This window comes from Pristiophorus japonicus, chromosome 1, assembly GCF_044704955.1.
Source record: "Pristiophorus japonicus isolate sPriJap1 chromosome 1, sPriJap1.hap1, whole genome shotgun sequence".
Taxonomy (NCBI): Eukaryota; Metazoa; Chordata; class Chondrichthyes; family Pristiophoridae; genus Pristiophorus; species Pristiophorus japonicus.
The window spans coordinates 232,582,262-232,604,149 of NC_091977.1; the positions used below are offsets into that span (position 1 = coordinate 232,582,262).

Here is a 21,888-nt window from a genome sequence, read left to right on the forward strand (position 1 = left end):
GTGCCAGGGACAAGTCATATGAGGAGCTGATCACTCGTTCGTGACCAACTGAAACCGAAGGAGAGCATCCTCACGGCCCGGCACAAATTCTACCACCACTGTGGACCTGAGGGCCAGGATGTCACCAAATATGCTGCGGACCTCAGGAGACTTGCGGTGCCGTGTGATTTTGGTACACACCTTGACGAGGCGTTGCGGGACGTTTTTGGTATGGGGATTGGTCATGAGGGTCTTCTTCACAAGCTGCTATCCACTGAACCTACAGTCAACCTGAAGCAAGCCACCACCATCAGCCGGGCACATATGACCTCGACTTGCAGCACCAAGCAGATGATCCACAGTCTCGAACCCGGCAGCACTGTCCACAGGATAGCGCCCACCATGGACAAAACTGCAGAACGTGGCTCTGCCCAGGGCAGAGAGCACGGACCTTGGTGCCCTGGAACTCAGAGTCCGCCGAGGGGGGCTAATCGAGTAGCACCATGCTGGCGCTGCGGAGGAAGCCATGGAGCTCACCGGTGCAGGTTTGCGGAGTATACGTGCAATACCTGCCACACGAAAGGCCACCTTCAGCGTATGTGCAAAAGAAACCTGACTCACCGTGTGGCTGAGGAGATGGTAGATGATCTGCTATCCAGCGAGGAGCAGGTAGAAGAAGATGATGTGTTTGGACTGTACACGTGCACCGATGATTCGGCTCCAGTGATTATGGAAGTCAAGATTAACGGAGTCCCAGTGAGTATGGAAGTGGACACGGGGTCGGGTCAGTCGCTGATGAGTCAGGAAACTTTTGATAAACTGTGGGTCAACCCAGCTGCACGACCCAAGCTGGTCCCGGTCACGGCAAAGCTGCGGACCTACACCAAGGAACTGATACCTGTTCTTGGCAGAGCAGATGTGCAGGTATCTCACGGTGGCGAGACGCACGGTTTACCTTTGTGGATCATTGCAGGCGATGGGCCAACGCTTCTCAGCAGGAGGTGGATGGGGAAGGTCCGTGGGAGCTGGGAAAGCTTCATTCCTCCACAGACCGCTGTCCCCCGGGTTCCCAAAGAGCAGCGCGACCGAGCTGGAGGAGAAAGAAGCCACACACAGACGAGCAGATCCTAGAAGAGCAGGCGTTGAACGGCAAACCCATCGACGGCCGACAAATCGGGGGGGGGGGGGGTGGGGGGGGGGGGCCGCGCGGAAAAAAAGTCGGGCGGCTATGGCGGCCGCAGGAGAGGCGGCAGAGGAGGCCACGGAGGTGGCCGGCATTACTCGGGAGAATGAGACAGCTACTCGGGTGGGCATATGAGCCAGAGCGGCAGATACAGCAGCAGTTACAGAGGCCACAGGGACTATAACTGATCGCATCGTTCTTGGCTGCTGCTTTCGTCGCTGGAGATTTCTTGGCTGCTGGCTTCTTCACCTTCTTTCCCCAGAGATCCGTCGTAGCGATTTTGAAGGTGTCCGAGACGCCCGTGCCCTTGATCTGCTTCACGGAGCCATTCATCACATTCCTCTTCTTGCTGGGAGCCTTGGTTTGAGCGGCGATGGCAGGAGGAGCCGTTCCGGCGGCTGCAGTATCAGTCAGGTCCGCGACTCGTTCTTGGCCGTTTTTCTTTTTTTTTTCCTCTCTTCTTTATCCCCTCTATCCCTTCTTAACTGCAGAAAAACGTCAGGCCAACGAGCTCAAGATGGTGGCGAGCCTCGTGGCTGCAAAGAACAAAAGCAAGCAGTACAACTAAAATGACAGCGCTCAAGGGAAGCCTTGTGGGAACCACAATATGGCGTCTTAAAAGGGAAATGCACCCGGGAGCCTTAAAAGGGCCTTACACCATTGGCGGTCCACACAAAAAGATTTTTGTAAGGCAAGAGCGAATCTAAATGTGTAATGTGATTTGTATGATGTAGTGATTTAGGATATTTTGATGCTGAATGGTTAGTGTGTTTAAAATGATGGATATGAATGATTTACGAAAAGAGTTAATACCACGAGGTACAAGTAAAAGGATTAATGGGTCCGTGACTAACATGCCTAAGGGGCCAATGCGATTTCCGAATTTATGTGATTCATGCAATGGTTCAGCAGCTGCAGATAAGCCGCTAAGGCGACTACTGAGAACAGAGGCAATGCACTAGTTGCGATACCCTGCCTCAGCACAGCCATCACCTCGGGCAAAAAGGGGCGGTATACTGCCACCGTACCTCACCCAGTGGAGCTGGGATTAAATAACTGTTCAGTGCCCCTGCAACCTTTTGACATATCATCTGTACCATATATCATACGTACCATACAAATGTACTGTCTATGTATACCTGCTTTCTGTTGGAGGTTATACTCGTGTACTTCATCACCCATGTAAGGACTGCAAATATCACATGCTTGTACCAGATTGCAAGCATAATCTCTACATGGGGGGGGGGGGGGGGGGGGAAAGAGGGAAGTGGATGGTCATGGGCTCATACTCACAAACCAAGCAGGATGAACAAGGCCGAGGTTACCGGCAATGGCTTTTGAAACTGGGGGGGGGAAGTGAGATGTTATGTATTGTCCAGGTACATTAAATGTATAAGTACAATGGTGCACCACAGAGGGCGCTATGGTGGGAGTCCTAAAAGTACCTGCAAGACAGAGTATAAAAGGCTGCCCACCACACCTGAGAGGCACTCTGGAGTTGCACAATAAAGGACTAAGGTCACAGCAGTTACTACAACACGAGACCATGTGGAGTCAGTGATTTGAGTGCTACATATATTACACTTTCCAATCCAAATTTTTACATCTACCCATCCAATGTGACATCATGAAATCAACTCATCACCCTTATGCATTCTCTTAGTGACTGTTTTGTGAGCATTGCCTATCCTACTGATGTGACGCACTGCTACTCCAGTGGCAGCAGCATGACTGGTGGAAGGCTGCTGACATTCAATGGGGGCACTGCAAATGGCCTTGCTGGTCGACCTTGAGGAGCTGGTGGCTGGGATTGTTGAATCAAGTAACAGCGTTTCTTCTTCTTCACTTTCCTCTCCCTCTTCTTGGCCAACCACTGGCTGGGAAGGCTGCATTTCTTGGGTATGTGAAATGAGGAAGGCACAAGGATAGAATTGTGGTGAGGGGCAAGCGGGAAAGCAAAAGGTGCATGCCAGAAGGAGGATAATATATGAGGATACTAGCATCTTGTATTCTTACTGCCCCGCCGCTGGCCAATGGCCCAGCCATGTCCCTGCCAAAAATGGCTTGCATTATCTCCTCCAAGGGGGTGAGGGGAGGCCAGGAACAAAAGATATGCCTCATGATTGTTACAGATTGTGGTAACTGAGTGACTCGGGGGGAGATGTGCATTGAGCAGTGTATGAGGCCAGTAATTCAGTTGGTAGGAGATGGTTTTTGAAGATGCATTCACTGACCTTGACTACTGGTCTGAGGTCATGAAGCTTCTTTGGGCACTGGAGCCAGGTGACACTGGCGACACTGCTGGCGTGATGGCCTCGGTGATGTCATCCCACATTGTTCTTTCTGGAGGGCCTAGCAATAAGTTAGCGCTCAGCGCGATTTTTTTCACAGTTTGTGCTTCGTCCATTTTTAGCAGCCATTAACCCGAGTTGCCAGTTACAGTGGCAACTCTCATGGCGGCGATTAATTTTTCCCCCATATTGTCCTGGCCAATAATTATCCCTCAAGCTGTTTGTGGGACCTCGCTGTGTGCAAAATGGCAGCTGAAGTTCCTACATTACAACAGTAACTACACTTTTAAAAAGTACTTCATTGGCTGTAAGCACTTTTCTGACATGCTGAGGTCTATGAAAGGCGCTATATAAATGCAAGGCTTTCTTTCTTTTGTTATGAAATGATTTAGGCAAAGATACTTTTTAAAACAATGGAGATTTGGCATATCTGACAATGAGCGGCTATGGAAAAACAGGTGATATTGGTGCTCTTCATTTGCCAGATACCAATTCAGAGAGAATGTTTCCTGAGCGAGTACCATCAGCTCTTTTTTTGAATATAGCTGTTCAGTGGTAGTAGAAAGAAGTGCTGCCCCCAATCTGAATGGCAGAGCTCCATAGGGGTGATGGTGTGTGTGTGTGTGTGTGTGTGTGGGGGGGGGGGAGGGGGGGGGTTGCAATCTTTCTCTCCTAACAGTAAAGATCAGTAAAGATTTTTATTTAAAAAGCTGCAAGTAAAAAAAAGTAAAATTTAACATTGAAAATAATTGCTCCTACAATGCAGTTCCCCTTTCAATTTTTGTCTAATAATGCTCCTGTGAAGTACCATGGTATGTTTTATTACATAAAAGGCACTATGTCAATGCAAGTAGTTGTTGTTGTTGTAATGAAGCAGACACCAGTGTCCTGGCTGAGATTTGACGAGTTCATAATTATGACTCAAAGTTCAAACTATTTTTATGTCTGATGTCAGCAAGTTTATAAATAACCTTCAGGAAAATTAGACTAGTGTGTTTATGATATTAGAGGCAGCTATCTGAGACTACACCACGACAGTGCTGTTCGAGTGAGTATACTGTACATCATACATGAGATTTATTTCTGGGATGGGGAGGTCTGTGTGCCTCTCCATTCATCTGAATATTTCAGATTTTTGACACTTTTAGTTGGTGCATTTTGAAGTAAACTCTTTGGACCAATTTTCCAATTTGTGACAGAAATCTCTCCTGCCAACAGCAGATAGTGGAGTGCTGCCTGTGATTTTCAATCTGTGCCCCCAATGGGTGAAGCTACCTACCACTATGTACTCAGAAAATCACCCCCTTTTTATACACAGAAATATTTTATGGTTTGTATGTTGCTTCATGTGAGAGAATATAAAACTAAACTGAACAGAAAACTATAACGGTGAGTATTCTGGTATAATATTCTTACTCTTGGCTCGCTTCAAGTTATTTCTTGTGATACTCAACTTGTTTTCTTAAAATCACCAGCAGAAATATTTAGGTCAACAGACAAATGCATATTGTATTTGAACATAAGAAATAGCAGCATGAGTAGGCCATTCGGCCTTTGGAGCCTGCTCCGCAAAAAGAAAGTCACATTCCCTGATCGGGCAGTGGCAGTGAAAGCACCAAATCTTAACCACTAGGGAATCTGTAATATTTGTATAATATTCCTTTGTCCATTTTGGTAATGGAGGCCTTAGGGTGGTTATTTAAACGGTGAATTAAATCTCTATTAAGATAGTAGACTAAACAGCGGAAGCAGCGTGCTATAGACAGGACTAAGTAATCCCACAATCAACGGATCAGATCAAAGCTCTGCAGTCCTGCCACATCCAGTCGTGAATGGTGGTGGACAATTAACCAACTAACGGGAGGAGGAGGCCCCATGAATATCCCCATCCTCAATGATGGCGGAGCCCAGCACACGAGTGCAGAAGACAAGGCTGAAGCGTTCGCACTAACTTCAGCCAGAAATGCCGAGTGGCCTCCTCCTGAGGTCCCTACCATCACAGAAGCCAGTCTTCAGCCATTTCAATTCACTCCACAGTGATATCAAGAAACGGCTGAGCGCACTGGATACAGCAAAGGCTATGGGCCCAGACAACATCCCGGCTATTGTGCTGAAGACTTGTGCTCCAGAACTAGCCGTGCCTCTAGCCAAGCTGTTCCAGTACAGCTACAAGACTCACATCTACCCGACAATGTGGAAAACTGCCCAGGTATGTCCTCTCCACAAAAAGCAGGACAATCCAATCCAGCCAATTACTGATCCAACAGGCTACTCTCAATCATCAGCAAAGTGATGGGAGGTGTCATTGACAGTGCCATCAAGCAGCACTCACCAATAACTTGCTCACCGATGCCCAATTTGGGTTCTGCCAGGACCACTTGGCTCTTGACTTCATTGCAGCCTTGGCCCAAACATGGACAGAAGAGCTGAATTCCAGGGTGAGGTGAGAGTGACTGCCCTTGACATCAAGGCAGCATTTGACTGAGTGTGGCATCAAGGAGCCCTAGTAAAACTGAAGTCAATGGGAATCAGGGGGAAAACTCTCCACTGGCTGTAGTCATTCCTAGCACAAAGGAAGATGGTTGTGGTTGTTGGAGGTCAATCATCACAGCCCCAGGGCATCACTGCAGGAGTTCCTCAGGGCAGTGGCCTAGGCCCAACCATCTTCAGCTGCTTCATCAAATTCTTCCCTCCGCCATAAGGTCAGAAGTGGGGATGTTCACTGATGATTGCCCTTCGCAACTCCTCAGATAATGGAGCAGTCCATGCCCGCATGCAGCAAGACCTGGACGACATTCAGGCTTGGGCTGATAAGTGGCAAGTAACATTCAAGCCACACAAATGCGAGGCAATGACTATCTCCAACAAGAGAGAGTCTAACCACTGCCTCTTGACATTCAACGACATTACCATTGCCGAATCCCCCACCATCAACATCCTGGGGGTCACCATTGACCAGAAACTTAACTGGACCAGCCACATAAATACGGTGGCTACAAGAGCAGGTCAGAGGCTGGGTATTCTGTGGCGAATATCTCACCTCCTGACTTTCCACCATCTACAAGGCACAAGTCAGGAGTGTGAAATACTCTCCACTTGCCTTGATGAGTGCAGCTCCAACAACATTCAAGAAGCTCGACACCATCCAGGACAAAGCAACCCACTTGATTGGCACCCCATCCACAATCTTAAACCTTCACTCCCTTCACCACCGATGCTCTGTGGCTGCAGTGTGTACTATCTACAAGATGCACTGCAGCAACTCGCCAAGGCTTCTTCGGCAGCACCTCCCAAACCCGTGACTTCTACCCCCTAGAACACAAGGGCCTACCACCACCTCCAAGTTCCCCTCCAAGTCACATACCATCCTGACTTGGAAAAATATCACCGCTCCTTCATCGTCACTGGGTCAAAATCCTGGAATCCCTTCCTAACAGCACTGTGGGAATACCTTCACCATAAGGATTGCAGTGTTCAAGAAAGTGGCTCACCACCTCTTCCTCAAGGGCAATTAGGAATGAGCAACAAATGCTGTCCTTTCCAGTGACGCTTATATCACATGAACGAAAAAAAGACGAAGAAATGCCATACCAACCCATTGATCATTCATTCACTAATATTGCCAAAGTTAATTCCTAGGCTTTGGTCTCTAAAATGAATTCTGATAGCATAATATTATGAGTAAAAAAAGCTCTTTGTTACTACCTTACAATCTTCATCATAAGATGGCTGCCCACATCACCTTGTCCTCATGGCAACTGCCATTTTGTGCTTTTGGAGTCCGTATCTGGTGTAGTTATGGATCCCATGAGAGACAGGCCATTTAGGTTTGAAGTGAGGAGCGCTGTTCTATTGTTTAATCCTAATTAAAAGTTAGTCTCTAAAAATGAGAAGTGGATATATTTCATACACCTAAGTATTCGCTCCATTACACACTGTCAAAAAATCCAGATACTCTCACCTCCAAAATAAAAAGTGGGATTACTCAGCATACCCTAATGTTCCCTGTAAGTTGCGCTTTGTTCTGCGCAGCCTGTTTCTTTCAGCACATGCTCCCTTTAAATCTGCACACATGCACGGTATTTAGTGGCGAAGTCGGTGAGCAGCTTGCACAGGACCTTTTCTGGTACTGCGCGGACGTGCAGCTTAGAGGGAACATTGATACCCATATATACCCTTTATATTGCTATACACCCCTGCACCAGGAGTACAACATTGTTGCACAAACTGATGCTTTTATTATAGTTTAAAACCACATCTGAAAATTGTAACAAAAATGTTGGAAAGAGTCAGCAGGTCAGACAGAACCCGAGTAGATGTCTGATCAAATACGAGAAGGAAACAGAAAGCAACGAAGGTGAACAAGGTAAAAGAGACAAACGTAAATCCCGTCGGGAGAGAAAGAGCAGAACTTCTTCGAGGTGGGGCACTACTGGAAGAGAAGTGGCAGTGAATTAAAACACTGCAACTAAAGCAAAATACTGTGAATGTTGGAAATCTGAAATAGAAATAGAAACGGAAACTGCTGCCCGACCTGTTGGGTGGTTCTGAAAAATTGTAATTTATGTTTTAAATATCACTTTAAGTTAATTGGCACGATCTTTCCCTCCCCCACACCTTTTTGTCATCGTTTCCCCTACCCTCCTCTTCTATAGAGGTTTAGAAGGGGGAAGTGGAACAGCTAGGCCGTTGCTGCTGTTGATTAATGTGCACTTCCGCTCTCTCGGGTGGACGTGGGGATTCCCATGGCATCGTTTCGAAGAAGAGCAGGGGAGATATGTCCTGTCTAATATTTATCCCTCAATCAACAAAACAAAAACAGATTGTCTGGTCATTGTTGCGTTGCTGTGCGTGGGAGCTTGCTGTGTACAAATTGGCTGCCATGTTTCCCACATTCCAACAGTGACTACACTCCAGGAGTGTTTCATTGGCTGTAAAGTGCTTTGAGATGTCCCGTAGTCGTGAGAGGCGCCATATAAATGCAAGTCTTACTTCAAAGCTTGGTCCTGACGTAGAATTTCTCAATTAAGATTTTGCACTGGTTCGAAAATTGGTTGAACGGAGGGAGAAAATATTACAACTACTGAGTGTTTATAATTTATCTGGGTGAAGCCATGGCGGAGCAGCCTGTCAGCGGCCCCCATCGCCGCGATGTGGCATCCGACCATGACGACGACGCTGCTGTCGAGTCCTCATCGGGGGCCTCCGCCGCGGTCAACGGCCATCAATTGCAGTATGGTCATCGACCGTGGTATTGTGAGCTGGAGCGCCGGGCCCTGGAACATCGTGGGCGAATAAGGGTACGGGGCCCAGGGGCAGCATGGGCCTGCCCACACTGCCATGTGTGTACAATAGGTCAGTGTAGCAGAACAGGTCTCCAGTCGTCCTGGTTAACCCTTGCCACTGGATAAAGGCCTAGCTCTGTCAAGCCCGTGTGGTGGCTGATGTGCAACGGTCACCACATGTGAAAAAAATTCACACAGGCATCTTCAACCCCCTCAATTGGAGTTCAGGACTAGAACATTAGGTCTTTCATTGAAACATCTGTGAACTCATGTGGAAGCAAATCATCCTCGTTCGAGGGACTACCTATGATGGTGACTTCCAGATACTGATCAGGAGTGGGAGCCATGGTCAATATTCCCTCCCTAATCCAGAGATGCTGGTGGCAATTTCAGCTCCCCTTCCTCAGCCCCCTACACGGATCAGTTAGCTCCGCACAGATCAGGGATAAAATCCAGGCGCCTGGACTGTTAGGGATTGGGGGTAATATACTAGCACAAATTGAGGATTGGTTAACGGACAGCAAAGCAGCAAAGAGTAGGAATAAACGGGTCATTTTCAGGTTGGCAGGCTGTAACTAGTAGGGTACCGCAAAGATCGGAGCTTGGGCCCCAGCTATTCACAATCTATACCAAATGTAATGTATCCAAGTTTGCTGACAATACAAAGCAAGGTGGGAATGTAAGTTGCGAGGAGGATACAAAGGGGCTTTAAGGGGGATATAGACAGGCTAAGTGAGTAGGCAAGAACATGGCAAATGGAATATAATGTGGAGAAATGATAAGTTATTCACTTTAGTAGGAAAAATAGAAAAGCAGAGTATTTTTTAAATGGTGAGATTGAGAAATGTTGGTAATCAGAGGGACGAGGGTGTCCTTGTACACAAATCACTGAAAGCTAACATGCAGGTACAGCAAACAATTAAGGAAGCAAATGGTATGTTGGCTTTTATTACAACAAGATTTGAGTATAAGAGTAAAGATATCTTACTGCAATCATATAGGGCCCTGGTGAGATCACACCTGGAGTATTGTGTACAGTCTTGGTCTCTTTACCCAAGGAAGAATATACTTGCCATAGAGGGAGTGCAACGAAGGTTTACCAGACTTATTCCTGGGGTGGGGAGATTGGCCTATGAGGTGATGTTGAGTAGATTAGGCTGATATTCTATAGAGTTTAGAAGAATGAGAGGTGATCTCATTGAAACATACAAAATTCTTACAGGGCTTGACAGGGTAGATGCAGGGAGGATGTTTCCTGTGGTTGGGGAGCCTAGACCCAGGGTCACATTCTCAGAATAAGGCCATTTAGGACTGAGATGAGGAGAAACCCCTTCACTCAGAGGTGAATCGTTGGAATTCTCTATGCCAGAGGGCTGTGGATGCTCAGTCTTTGAGTATATTGAAGACAGAGATCGCTAGATTTTTGAATACTAAGGGAATCAAGGGATATTGTGACAGTGCAGGAAAGTGGTGTTGAGGTAGGAGATCAGCCATGATCTTATTGAATGACGGAGCAGGCTTGAGGAGCCGAATGGCCTACTCCTGCTCCTAATTCTTATGTTCAGGAAATGAGGGAAATGTGAACAATTTGCAGGAAGACGCATCTGAACTTTGAAAAGGAATACAGCACCTTCAGAAAATAAAGACATCTGTTGATAGAGTTGTATTTCTGTACCACACACATACTTGGAGAGTTCAATTCTACTCTCCATCAAGCATTAATCCTGGGAAGAAAAAACGCATTTATTTTGCTGCTGAATTATTACCAATTAAAGTTGTCTTTTTCACAATTGTTAAACAGCCTCTCCTGTGCACAGTCCAATCCATGTAACAGTATATCTCAATATTTTGATTTTTTTTCCCCATTTCACTGCAAACATATCAATGCATTGTGCTGTGATTACTAATGAATGTTATATGTATTAAACTATCTATATGGAGCAGAGTGTAGTAAAGCCCCTTTCCCCCCCCACTGGTGTTGTCTTTAGGAGGGGCTCATGAAGGATTGCAGCACCTAGGCCCTTACGGCAACATTCCCAACATCGTGGCAGAGCTCACTGGAGATAACATACCAAAGAATTTCAATCAAGATCAAGGATATCCGGATCCACCTAACCCCTGCCCGCTGGGAAGAAAAGGTAATTCACACACCTCAGGAGAGGCTCCTTCACTTTCAATACAAAGCAACAATTGAACACTTATGACAAATCTCATTAAAAAAAATAGTATTACAAAAGTGGAATTAAACATCGTAACATTTCAGTGTTGCTCATTAAACATTACTGTTGATGCCAGCAAGAATATGTTACTGCAATTCATCCAAGGCTGGATTTGCTCATGATTGAATGTAAGATTTCAGACATGTCAGTTCATATTTGTATCTATGAAATTGATGTAGGTATTGAAAACAGAGAATGGCATTATTCTGAGCAATATCTATTCAATATTTTATGAGAAATCTACCAATGGTTGAACTGTGGCTCAGCTGGTTAAAGCAGGCAGTAGCTACACCATACTGACCAGGAAGGTCTTAGGTTTGACTGTATCCCTGGATGGTTACATTTCAGTGTTTAGGAAAAGGTCCTTGCATACAACTGAGCAATATGGGATAGGTATGAGAAATCCAGTTACTCAGCCTGTCCGCAGCCAAAACAGAAAACCATCCCTGAGAGCAATTTGCTTCAGACTTGAGAAGCCCTGACTCCACAGCGTGTGTCAAGTAGGCTCGAGCGTGTGGAGCAATCCTGTCTGAACTTGCCCTCGGGAACGTGAGCCTCATTGCCTGAGCCGTCACTCAGAAATTACCTCCATGCCATTCCACACTGCGCAGAGGGATTTCCTGTAGGGGCTGCTCCTGCATGCTTTCCACTTCCTTGCCTTCTTCTTGCATCTGGGCATGTGCCATCTTGTCGTTTGTGGAGGGCTCTCTACCCAGGGGTCCTCCTCTATTCCATTGGGGATCTGGGGTGGAGCGTGTTACCCTGTGCAGTCCCATCTAATACACTTGTAAAGCTATTTTACAGACTCATAAAAACATAAGAATTAGGAACAGGAGTAGGCCATCTAGCCCCTCGAGCCTGCACCGCCATTCAACAAGATCATGGCTGATCTGGCCGTGGACTCAGCTCCACTTACCTGCCCGCTCCCCATAACCCTTAATTCCCTTATTGGTTAAAAATCTATCTGTGACTTGAATACATTCAATGAGCTAGCCTCAAACTGCTTCCTTGGGCAGAGAATTCCAGATTCACAACCCTCTGGGAAAAGAAATTCCTTTTCAACTCGGTTTTAAATTGGTTCCCCCGTATTTTGAGGCTGTACTCCCTAGTTCTAGTCTCCCCTACCAGTGGAAACAACCTCTCACCTCTATCTTGTCTATCCCTTTCATTATTTAAAATGTTTCTAATAAGATCACCCCTCATCCTTCTGAACTCCAATGAGTAAAGACCCAGTCTACTAAATCTATCATCATAAGGTAACCCCCTCATCTCCGGAATCAGCCTAGTGAATCGTCTCTGTACCCCCTCCAAAGCTAGTATATCCTTCCTTAAGTAAGGTGACCAAAACTGCACGCAGTACTCCAGGTGCGGCCTCACCAATACCCTGTACAGTTGCAGAAGGACCTCCCTGCTTTTGTACTCCATCCCTCTCGCAATGAAGGCCAACATTCCATTCGCCTTCCTGATTACCTGCTGCACCTGCAAACTAACTTTTTGGGATTCATTCACAAGGACCCCCAGGTCCCTCTGCACCACAGCATGTTGTAATTTCTCCCCATTCAAATAATATTCCCTTTTACTGTTTTTTTTTCCCAAGGTGGATGACCTCACACTTTCCGACATTGTATTCCATCTGCCAAACCTTAGCCCATTCGCTTAACCTATCTAAATCTCTTTGCAGCCTCTCTGTGTCCTCTACACAACCCGCTTTCCCACTAATCTTTGTGTCATCTGCAAATTTTGTTGCACTACACTCTGTCCCCTCTTCCAGGTCATCTATGTATATTGTAAACAGTTGTGGTCCCAGCACCGATCTCTGTGGCACACCACTAACCACCGATTTCCAACCCGAAAAGGACCCATTTATCCCGACTCTCTGCTTTCTGTTCGCCAGCCAATTCTCTATCCATGCTAATACATTTCCACTGACTCCGCGTACCTTTATCTTCTGCAGTAACCTTTTGTGTGGCACCTTATCGAATGCCTTTTGAAAATCTAAATACGCCACATCCATTGGTACACCTCTATCCACCATGCTCGTTATATCCTCAAAGAATTCCAGTAAATTAGTTAAACATGATTTCCCCTTCATGAATCCATGTTGCGTCTGCTTCATTGCACTATTCCTATCTAGATGTCCCGGACCAGGGGACTTGTCTACCTTGAGTCCCATTAGCCTGTCCAGCACTACCCACCTAGTGATAGTGATTGTCTCAAGGTCCTCCATTCCCACATTCCTGTGACCAGCAATTTCTGGCATGGTTTCTGTGTCTTCCACTGTGAAGACCAAAGCAAAATAATTCCTATCTAGATGTTCCTTAATGATAGCTTCAAGCATTTTCCCCACTACAGATGTTAAACTAACCGGCCTATAGTTACCTGCCTTTTGTCTGCCCCCTTCTTTAAACAGAGGCATTATATTAGCTGCTTTCCAATCCGCTGGTACCTCCCCAGAGTCCAGAGAATTTTGGTAGATTATAACAAATGCATCTGCTATAACTTCCGCTATCTCTTTTAATACCCTGGGATGCATTTCATCAGGACCAGGGGACTTGTCTACCTTGAGTCCCATTAGCCTGTCCAGCACTACCCCACTAGTGATAGTGATTGTCTCAAGGTCCTCCATTCCCACATTCCTGTGACCAGCAATTTCTGGCATGGTTTCTGTGTCTTCCACTGTGAAGACCAAAGCAAAATAATTGTTTAAGGTCTCAGCCATTTCCACATTTCCCATTATTAAATCCCCCTTCTCAGGCTGCCTGTAACTTTCGCAGCCTGTTCCATATTTTTATCCAATGTGAGAGGTTGTAGCCCCTCTTCCATTATCTGATGAGGCTGATCCTCAACTTCTGGCTCCGCTTCACTCCCACACTCCTGATCTTTGGCCGCACAGTGCAGAGTAGGGTGGGGGGGGGCGCGGGGATGGCCAATTTGGAGGACCTTATCATAGGTCCCCTCCTGGGCCTGGCCAAGGTGACCATCCACAGGTCCATGTTGCTTGTGGCCTATGGGGGTGGGCGCTCTGCCTGCCTCTCATCTGCAGTGTTATCCTTTGGTTTTATAGTTAAGTTCTTTAATAGTGTGTCCCTTTAAAGGGGGGCACATTTGTTTGTTTTTGGTTGATGACACGGGGCAACGCCATGTCTCCTTATTGTTTTTTTTACAAAAGGCTTCAGACTTAAGTTACAGCTGCTATTGAAAGCCCTGGTTCTTTTGGTGGTGTGCACTGGAACTGCCTTGCTCACTTTATTAATTGAAACTATTCTTCATGGCGCACCGTATCTGCAGTGTGTACCATCTACAAGATCTACTCCAGCAACTCGTCAAGGCTTCTTCAACAGCATCTCCCAACCCCGCGACCTCTACCATCTAGTAGGACAAGGGCAGCAGGTGCATGGGTACATCACCACTTACTTGCAAGTTCCCCTCCAAGTCACACACCATTCTGACATGGAAATATATCGCCGTTCCTTCATCGTCGCTGGGTTAAAGTCCTGGAACTCCCTAACAGCACTGAGGGAGTAAATTAACCACATGGACTGCAGCGGTTCAAGAAGGTGGCTCACTACCACCTTCTCAAGAGCAATAGATGCTGGCCTTGCTAGCAATCTAGCAATACCCACATCCCGTAAATTAATAAAAATAAATAAATAAATAAACCAGGTTCAAACTGACATCGATGCATGAGATGATGAAACATTCAGGAAAATGTATGGTTGCTTTCAGCTGCTGACGGGTGCCTGGAAAATACTCCTGACACAGCCAAATTCAGCAGCGAATACCAGGTCCATCAACACCTCTTTGATCCAGAGCACGATTATCCAGCGATGGGGAAATGGGTAAGCACTAGAATACATTCTATTTCTATTTGACATTCGTAATTGCACACCTGTACTCTGCACGTTATTTGGTCAGCTCATCTGGCTAGACCAACTTAATTATGATGAACCATTTGATCAGTTGACTCCAGTTCATTGAGTAAATCTTCTTTCTTCAAGTTGTTCATTTTAGGCTGTTTCAGCTCAAATTGCAGCCACGCATTGCATAAATAATGTTATTTCAATAACCTCGCTGGTGACGTTAGAAGCGCAAACATCACGTAAGCAATCTGCATTACATTCCATTGAAACTAAAAGATTGCGATAAATGGACCACAATATTCTTATTGGTGGAGATAAACACAAATGCTAGAAGTCTAAAAGAAAACAGAACCTGCTGTTGGTGTGGAGCAGGAGTACCAGCACCCGAAAGGGAGAGAGATTGCGATGCATTGCATATTCGGCATGTTCTTATGAATTCTCAATGAAGCATTAATGAGACATACATGTGGGAACAAATGCAATTCACTTACCCTCACTTAATCTGTAAAATCAACTCAGTGCCATGTTTGAAATAAGCACACAGGCTGTTAAATGAAGGGTGTCTGGAAATCCAGTCAGTCGCTCAGTCTCACAAGAACAATAAAAACAAAGTTCATTGCTGCTATTTCAGTCGAGCTGGGTCTCCAAAACTTTTCTCTGTTGCGTCCAATGGAGTCCCGTATTCAACAAATTAATAACTGAATATAAAACACCAAATTCAAGGGGTAGACAGTTCACAAAACTTTTTCTAGTTAGATATTTTTATATCTGGAAGGTTTATGCAAACTCCAATAAAAATTGAAATCATAAAAGCCAGAGGTAGTATAGAGGCCATCAACTTAGCTGACCTCTATTTGCTGGCCGTCTGTTCCTTGCTTACCGTATTGTTTCTACTGCTCCTTATCTCCACTTCTGCTCCCTGTTCTTCTTATCTCTACCAATGCTCCCTGCTATTCTTGCTGGTGCTTCAACAATAACTTACATTTATATAGCACCTTTAATGTAGTAAAACGACCCAAGGTGCTTCACAGGAGCATTACTAGACAAGAAATTTAACACCGAGCCACATAAGGAGATATTTGGGACCTGTGACCAAAACTTGGTCAGAGGTAGGCTTTAAGGAGCATCTTTGAGGAGAGAGAGGTAGAAAGGTGGAGAGGTTTAGGGAGGGAATTCCAGAGCTTAGGGCTGACGCAGCTGAAGGCACAGCCACCAATGGTACAGCGATGAAAATCGGGGATGCCCAAGAGGCCAGAATTAGAGGAGCCCAGAGATCTTGGAGAGTTGTAGGGCTGGAGGAGGTTACAGAGATAGTTGGGGCAAGGCCATGGAGGAATTTCAAAATAAGGATGAGAATTTCAAAATTGAAGCCTTGCCAGGTCAGCGAGCACAGGGGTGATGGCTGAACAGGACTCTGGGTGGGAGTGAGGACATGAGCAGCAGAGTTTTGGATGAGTTCAAGTTTATGGAGGTGGGGGGGCGGGGGGGTGGGGGTGGAGTGGAACATGGGAGCCCAGCCAGGAGAGCATTGGAATAGTCAAGTCTAGAGGTAACCAAGGCATGGATGAGAGTTTCAGCAATGGGATGACCTGAGGCAGGGTCGGAGACAGGCGATGTTATGGAGGTGGAAGTAGTTTTCTGCTCTCCTTCTCTCTGGTGCTACTTACTCTCCATACCTTTACTGGATTGTTTTTCTCTCAATACTTTCAGATTTAAACTAGATTTCCGCATTGCTAAATGTTACATTTGAACTTTGCAGCCCTGCACGATTGGAAAAGGATGCTCCCCCAGTGGTGGATTTAGGACCCCAAATTTCAAGAAGCCAAACCTAAAAATGGAGTAAACACAGTTGAAGTGCGAAAGTAGGCCAAAATAGAAAATGCAGGATTAGGGACTGAGATTTCCTGGGCTGGTATCCCAGAACATGTGGGATGGATATGGCTGCAGGATGTAATCTGGACACCCTAGCAATAGAAGATGACCACTCATGCTCAAATATAGACCTTGGTTGAAGTGGCATTATATGGCCTGTGAGCAAATCTCTGTGACCAAGGCTGTCCTCTCAGCAGGGAATTGAATAAGTAGGTTCACTCATGTCATGTTGTTTTACATTACTGGTCTATTTGTGATATGATTTCCTAAACAGCTGCCCTTCAATCATCCATTGTTTGGCTAAGCTATAAGCAGTGTTTCAGTAGGAGCCATTGGCCATCAAACGTAAGCTACAGTTGTTTTTCTTGTAAATGTAAGGTAAACATAAATGATAAACTGGCTTACAACACCATTGAGTAAATATTTATAGTCATTGCTACAATGTTAGCTTGCTGTCATTGCAAGGAACACAGAAAGAACATTTTGGGGTTTTATCATCTGTTATAGTCAATATGTTGTGCTCTGTTTAGATCTCAGCTGTGGCTCGGTGTGTAGCACTCTCGCCTGAGTCAGAAGCTTGTGGGTTCAAGTCCCAATCCACAGACTTGAGCACAAACATCTCGGCTGACATTCCAGTGCTGTGCTGAGGGAGTGCTGGATTGTCAGAGGCGCCATCTTTCGGATGAGACGTCAAACCGAGGTCCTGTCTGCTCTCTCAGGTAGACATAAAAGATTCTATGACACTATTTTGAAGAAGGCAGGGGAAATTATCCCTGGTGTTCTGTCCAATATTTATCCCTCAATCAACATCACTAAAACAGATTATCTGGTCATTATCACATCGCTGCTTGTGGGAGCTTGATGTGCGCCATGTTTCCTACATTATAACAGTGACTACACTTCAAAAAGTACTTCATTGGCTGTAAAGCATTTTGGGACGTCCAGTGGTCATGAAAGGTGCTATATAAGTCTTTTTTTTAAACTTGTGTCTGAATTCCTTCACAGAACAAGAATGTGTTGTATGGAAATGCGAAAGGTGCACCAAGGAGAAGAAGGGTAATTTTTTGGATTTTCCTTCCTGTAGTTGGTTTCTATATTTTTGTAATCCATTCACTGATCTAAATATGATTTTCCATAATTTACCAAAAAGGCCATTTTTTTTTCTTCAAATATCAAAAATAAGTTTTGAAGAATATTTACACAGAATAAGAATTTTTTTTTTTAAAGCACAAAGGTGTACCATTGAACTTACTCGCTGTCCCTTTACCTTTTGATTACCCAGCCCAGCCTGATAGTCTCTTTCAGTTTGCTGTGAAATGAAGTTAGACAGGCTCAACACAGTCACTACTCAGATATAAAGAAAAAACTCCACATCTGAAATAAAAACATAAAATGCTGGAAAATCACAGCAGGTCAGTCAACATCTTCAAAAAGAAAAACAATAGCAAAATACCACGGATGCTGGAATCTGAAATTACAGAAAATGCTGGAAATATTCAGCAGGTCGGGCAGCATCTGTGGAGAGAGAAACAGAAGGGACCACTCCATTCGTGACACCCTAGTCCACTCCTCAATCAACCCCAGCACCCCTCCCCTTCCCACTGCATCTTCCCGTGCAAGTGCATGAGATGCAATACCTTTTCCCTCCTCTCTTCCCACTGTCCAGGTCCCCAAAAACTCCTACCAGGTGAAACAGCAATATACTTGTACTTCTTGCAATTTTGGAGATCCCCAATGTATTCGCGATCTCCTCTACATTGGGGAGACCAAACTGCTACAACCCAAATTTTATTTCAGTTATTAGTGGGCAAGGGACCACAGTGCAAAACTACTCTTAATGCAGCACAGATTGGCACAAGAATGACAGCCTTACTTGGAGAAACTGTAACTGGCTATGGGTGGGGGTTGTAGTTGATTGCTCTACACTTTCAATCTCAGTTATGCCACTGTGGGAGATGCCAAGTAGAGTGGAGGGAAGGGAATAGGGAAAATCATATGGCTAATCATCCTAGAGAGTTTGGGATACATTTTCTTGGTCTTGCACCTGGACATATTGGATTACCTGAGTGCCGCAAATACAGGAAAAACTGGGCGGGGAGAAGGGGGTAGAAGTTATGCTGCTGCTATACAAAACCCTGGTTAAACCAGACCTGAAGCACTGCGAGCAGTTCTTGGCACCACACCTTAGGAAGGATATATTGGCTTTGGAGGGAGTGCAGCATAGGTTTACCAGAATGATACCCGGACTTAGAAACATACAAACATAGAAAATAGATGCAGGAGTAGGCCATTCGGCCCTTCGAGCCTGCACCGCCATTCAATAAGATCATGGCTGATCATTCCCTCAGTACCCCTTTCCTGCTTTCTCTCCATACCCCTTGATCCCCTTAGCCATAAGGGCCATATCTAACTCCCTCTTGAATATATCCAATGAACTGGCATCAACAACTCTCTGTGCCAGGGAATTACATAGGTTAACAAATCTCTGAGTGAAAGAGTTTCTCCTCATCTCAGTCCTAAATGGCCTACCCCTTATCCTAAGACTATGTCCCCTGGTTCTGAACTTCCCCAACATCGGGAACATTCTTCCCGCATCTAACCTGTCCAGTCCCGTCAGAATCTTATACGTTTCTATGAGATCCCCTCTCATCCTTCTAAACTCCAGTGAATAAAGGCTCAGTTGATCCAGTCTCTCCTCATAGGACATCCCTGGAATCAGTCTGGTGAACCTTCGCTGCACTCCCTCAATAGTAAGAACGTCCTTCCTCAGATTAGGAGACCAAAACTGAACACAATATTCCAGGTGAGGCCTCACCAAGGCCCTGTACAACTGTAGTAAGACCTCCCTGCTCCTATACTCAAATCCCCCAGCTATGAAGGCCAACATACCATTTGCCTTCTTCACCGCCTGCTGTACCTGCATGCCCACTTTCAGTGACTGATGAACCATGACACCCAGGTCATGTTGCACCTCCTTTTCCTAATCTGCCGCCATCCAGATAATATTCTGCCTTCGTGTTTTTGCCCCCAAAATGGATAACCTCACATTTATCCACATTATACTGCATCTGCCATGCATTTGCCCACTCACCTAACCTGTCCAAGTCACCCTGCAGCCTCTTAGCATCCTCCTCACAGCTCACACTGTCACCCAGTTTAGTGTCATCTGCAAACTTGGAGATATTACACTCAATTCCTCCATCTAAATCATTAATGTATATTGTAAAGAGCTGGGGTCCCAGCACTGAGCCCTGCGGCACTCCACTAGTCACTGCCTGCCATTCTGAAAAGGACCCGTTTATCCCGAATCTCTGCTTCCTGTCTGCCAACCAGTTCTCTATCCACGTCAGTACATTACCCCCAATACCATGCACTTTGATTTTGCACACCAATCTTTTATGCAGGACCTTGTCAAAAGCTTTTTGAAAGTCCAAATACACCACATCCACTGGTTCTCCCTTGTTCACTCTGCTAGTTACATCCTCAAATAATTCCAGAAGATTCGTCAAGCATGATATCCCTTTCATAAATCCATGCTGACTTAGTCCGATCCTGTCACTGCTTTCCAAATGGGCTGCTATTTCATCCTTAATGATTGATTCCAACATTTTCCCCACTACTGATGTCAGGCTAACCGGTCTATAATTACCCACTTTCTCTCTCCCTCCCTTTTAAAAAAAGTGGTGTTATATTAGCTACCCTCCAGTCCATAGGAACTGATCCAGAGTCGATAGACTGTTGGAAAATGATCACCAATGCATCCACTATTTCTAGGGCCACTTCCTTAAGTACTCTGGGATGCAGTCTATTAGGCCCCGGGGATTTATCGGCCTTCAATTCCATCAATTTCCCTAACACAATTTTCCGCCTAATAAGGATATCCTTCAGTTCCTCTTTCTCACTAGACCTACTGTCCCCCAGTACAATCGGAAGGTTATTTGTGTCTTCCTTCGTGAAGACAGAACCGAAGTATTTGTACAATTGGTCTGCCATTTCTTTGTTCCCCATTATAAATTCACCTGAATCTGACTGCAAGGGACCTACGTTTGTCTTCACTAATCTTTTTCTCTTCACACATTTATAGAAGCTTACGCAGTCAGTTTTTATGTTCCCTGCAAGCTTCCTCTCGTACTCTATTTTCCCCCTCTTAATTAAACCGTTAGTCTTCCTCTGTTGAATTCTAAATTTCTCCCTGTCCTCAGGTTTGTTGCTTTTTCTAGCCAAATTATATGTCTCTTCCTTGACTTTAACACTATCCTTAATTTTCCTTGTTAGCCATAGTTGAGTCACCTTCCCCGTTTTATTTTTACTCCAGACAGGGCTGTACAATTGCTGAAGTTCATCCATGTGATCTTTAAATGTTTTCCATTGCTTATCCACCGTCAACCCTTTAAGTATCCTTTGCCAGTCTATTCTAGCAATTCACGTCTCATACCATCGAAGTTACCTTTCCTTAAGTTCAGGACCCTAGTTTCTGAATTAACTGTGTCACTCTCCATTTTAATAAAGAATTCTACCATGTTATGGTCACTCTTCCCCAAGGGGCCTCGCACAAGATTGCTAATTAGTCCCTTCTCATTACACATCACCCAGTCTAGGATGGCCAGCTCTCTAGTTGGTTCCTCGACATATTGGTCTAGAAAACCATACCGTAATACACTTCAGGAAATCCTCCTCCACCGCATTGCTACCAGTTTGGTTAGCCCAATCAATATGTAGATTAAAGTCGCCCATGATAACTGCTGTACCTTTATTGCACACATCCCTTATTTCTTGTTTGATGCTGTCCCCAACCTCACTACTACTGTTTGGTGATCTGTACACAACTCCCACTAGCAGTTTCTGCCCTTTGGAATTCCGCAGCTCCACCCATACCGATTCCACATCATCCAGGCTAATGTCCCTCCTTACTATTGCATTAATTTCCTCTTTAACTAGCAATGCCACACCGCCTCCTTTTCCTTTCTGTCTATCCTTCCTAAATGCTGAATACCCTTGGATGTTGAGTTCCCAGCCTTGGTCACCCTGGAGCCATGTCTCCGTGAAGCCAATTACATCATACCCGTTAACTGCGCAGTTAATTCATCGACCTTATTCCGAATACTCCTCACATTGAGGCACAGAGCCTTCAGGCTTGTCTTTTTAACACACTTTGCCCGTTTAGAATTTTGCTGTAACGTGGCCCTTTTTGTTTTTTGC

At 45.4% G+C, this 21,888-nt stretch overlaps 1 protein-coding gene across 1 annotated transcript in view; it reads left to right on the top strand.

The window, feature by feature from the left end:
• LOC139269031 (neuroendocrine protein 7B2-like) overlaps positions 1–21,888 on the top strand; it is a 43,800-nt gene that overhangs the window by 9,139 nt on the left and 12,773 nt on the right. Inside the window, exons 2-4 of the mRNA XM_070887988.1 lie at positions 10,727–10,876; positions 14,684–14,796; positions 17,695–17,745. Of these exons, the coding sequence (XP_070744089.1) occupies positions 10,727–10,876; positions 14,684–14,796; positions 17,695–17,745 (314 nt within the window). The remainder of the gene's footprint in view (positions 1–10,726; positions 10,877–14,683; positions 14,797–17,694; positions 17,746–21,888) is intronic.